Source organism: Rhincodon typus, chromosome 2 (assembly GCF_021869965.1).
Source record: "Rhincodon typus isolate 14 chromosome 2, sRhiTyp1.1, whole genome shotgun sequence".
Taxonomy (NCBI): Eukaryota; Metazoa; Chordata; class Chondrichthyes; order Orectolobiformes; family Rhincodontidae; genus Rhincodon; species Rhincodon typus.
Window position 1 is genome coordinate 275,675 of NC_063333.1, and position 2,607 is coordinate 278,281.

The 2,607-nt window shown below is 48.5% G+C and overlaps 1 protein-coding gene across 1 annotated transcript in view; it reads left to right on the forward strand.

Moving 5' to 3' along the window:
* Nucleotides 1-2,607, forward strand: part of LOC125487133 (plectin-like) — a 9,296-nt gene that overhangs the window by 4,697 nt on the left and 1,992 nt on the right. The window contains exon 4 of the mRNA XM_048617357.1: nucleotides 302-485. Coding sequence (XP_048473314.1) covers nucleotides 302-485 — 184 coding nt within the window. The remainder of the gene's footprint in view (nucleotides 1-301; nucleotides 486-2,607) is intronic.

A 2,607-nucleotide genomic window follows, 5' to 3' on the forward strand; every position in this document is an offset into this window, starting at 1 on the left:
CTCAATCCCTCACACCTCAGTCTCTCACCCCAATCCTTCACACCTTTCAGTTCCTCCCTCCTCACTCCCACACCCCTCAATCCCTCACTCCCACACCCCTCAATCCCCCACCCCCACACCACTCAATCCCTCACACCTCAGTCTCTCACCCCAATCCTTCACACCTTTCAGTTCCTCCCTCCTCACTCCCACGCCCCTCAATCCCTCACCCCCACACCCCTCAATCCCTCACTCCTTGATCCCTTGCTGCTTCCTGTCTGTACTTGTCCCTTGCTCTGTCACACTCTCCGTTGTTTTTCAGTTCCGGAGTTTGAACCCCGAAGATTATAAACAGATTCTCTCAAACCTGGAGCGGCACTATCAGGAGTTCATGAGGCAAAGTCAAGATTCACAAATGTTTGGAGCAGATGACCGAATTCAGTTGGAGAGGGAATACAAACTGACAACTCAGCACTACGAGAAACTACTGCAGAGCCTAGAGAGAGGTACACCCAGGGGAAATGAGAAACAAGAACATACAGAGACCATTCGGCCCCTCAAGCCTGCCCTGCTACCCAATGCAATGATGGCTGACCTTGTGTTTCACCTCCACTTTCCCACCCACTCCCTCTATCTTCACTTCCCTGAGAGACCATAAATCTGTTCCTCTCCCCACCCACAACCCTGAGGAATAGGGCAAACACTCCAGCCTCGGGTCAGCCTCCTAAATAGGGAGCTCCCAACTAATCCAGGTCTCAGTGCTTAGCTGTAAATCCAGGCTTCTCAACACTGTGCCTGAGCAAAGATCAATCTGTGGCTCTGAGCTTGATGGCCACAGAGACTAGGAGCAGAAAGAGGCCATTCAGCCCTTTGAGCCTGCTCTACCATTCAATAAGATCATGGCTGATCCTTTATCTCAATTCTATATTCACAGTTTCTCCCCATACCCCTTGATATTTATCTAAATATTTATCACCTTTCTTGAATATATTCAGACTGGGCTTCACAGTCTTCTGTTTTAGAGAATTTTGCAGGCTCATTCCCCTCAAAGTGAAGAAATGTTTCCTCATCTCAGTCTTAAATTGTCTACCCCATGTCATGAACCTGTCTCCCTGGTTCTACACCCTGCCATCTGGGTGGAAATACTCTCCCTACATCTCGTCTGTCCAGCCCTGTTAGAATTTCATACATTTTGGTCAGATCCCCTCTCATTCACTTTAAACTCCAGTGAATACAGGCCCATCGAACCGGGACAGTCCTACAATTCCCGGTTATCAGCTGAGTGGACCTCTGCTGCACTCCTTTGATAACAAGTATATCCTCACTTAGATAGAGAGACCTGAACAGCACACAGCACTCAAGTGCAGTTTTACCAAGGCTCTGTGTAACTGCAGTAAGACAGCTGTACTTCTCAGCTCAAATGGGAGCGGCAGTGGCCTAGTGGTATTATCACTGGACTATTATTCCTGAGACCCACGTAATGTTCTGGGGACCAGGGTTTGAATCCTGCTACAGCGTATGGTGGAATTGGCATTCAGCATTATACACCTTTCACAATTATACACCTCTCTGTTTCTCACACCAAGGTGTACCCTTTCACATTTTGCCACATTGTACTGCATCTGCATTGTGTTTATTCACTCACTCACCCACTCACTCACCCACTCACTCACCACTCAGTCTCACTCACTCACACACACTTACTCACTCACACTCACTCACACTCACTCCCTCACACTCACTCACACACACACACTCATTCACTCAGTCTCACTCACACTCACTCACACACACTCATTCACTCAGTCTCACTCACACTCACTCACTCACTCACACACACACACTCACACTCACTCACAAACTGTCACTCACACACACACACACACACACTCACTCACTCACACACACTCTCACTCACACACTCACTCACTCACACACACTCTCACTCATTCACTCAGTCTCACTCACTCACACACTCACTCATTCACTCAGTCTCACTCACTCACACACTCACTCATTCACTCAGTCTCACTCACTCACTCACTCACACTCACTCTCACTCATTCACTCACTCACACACACTCATTCACTGAGTCTCACTCACTCACACGCATTCACTCACTCACTCTCACTCACACACACACACTCACTCACTCACTTACACACTCACTCACACACTCACTCACTTACACACTCACTCACACTCACTCACTCACGCACTCACTCACTCTCACACTCACACACTCACTCACACTCACACACTCACTCACTCACTCACTCACTCACACACTCACACACTCACTCACACACTCATTCACTCAGTCTCACTCACACACACACTCACTCACACACTCACTCACTCACTCACTCACTCACTCACTCACTCACTCACACACACACTCACACACACACTCACACACACACTCACACACACACTCACACACTCACTCACACTCACTCACTCACTCACACACTCACTCACTCTCACACACTCACTCACTCTCACACACTCACTCACTCACACACACTCACTCACTCACTCACACACTCACTCACTCTCACACACTCACTCACTCACACACACTCACTCACACACACACTCACTCACACACACTCATTCACTCAGTC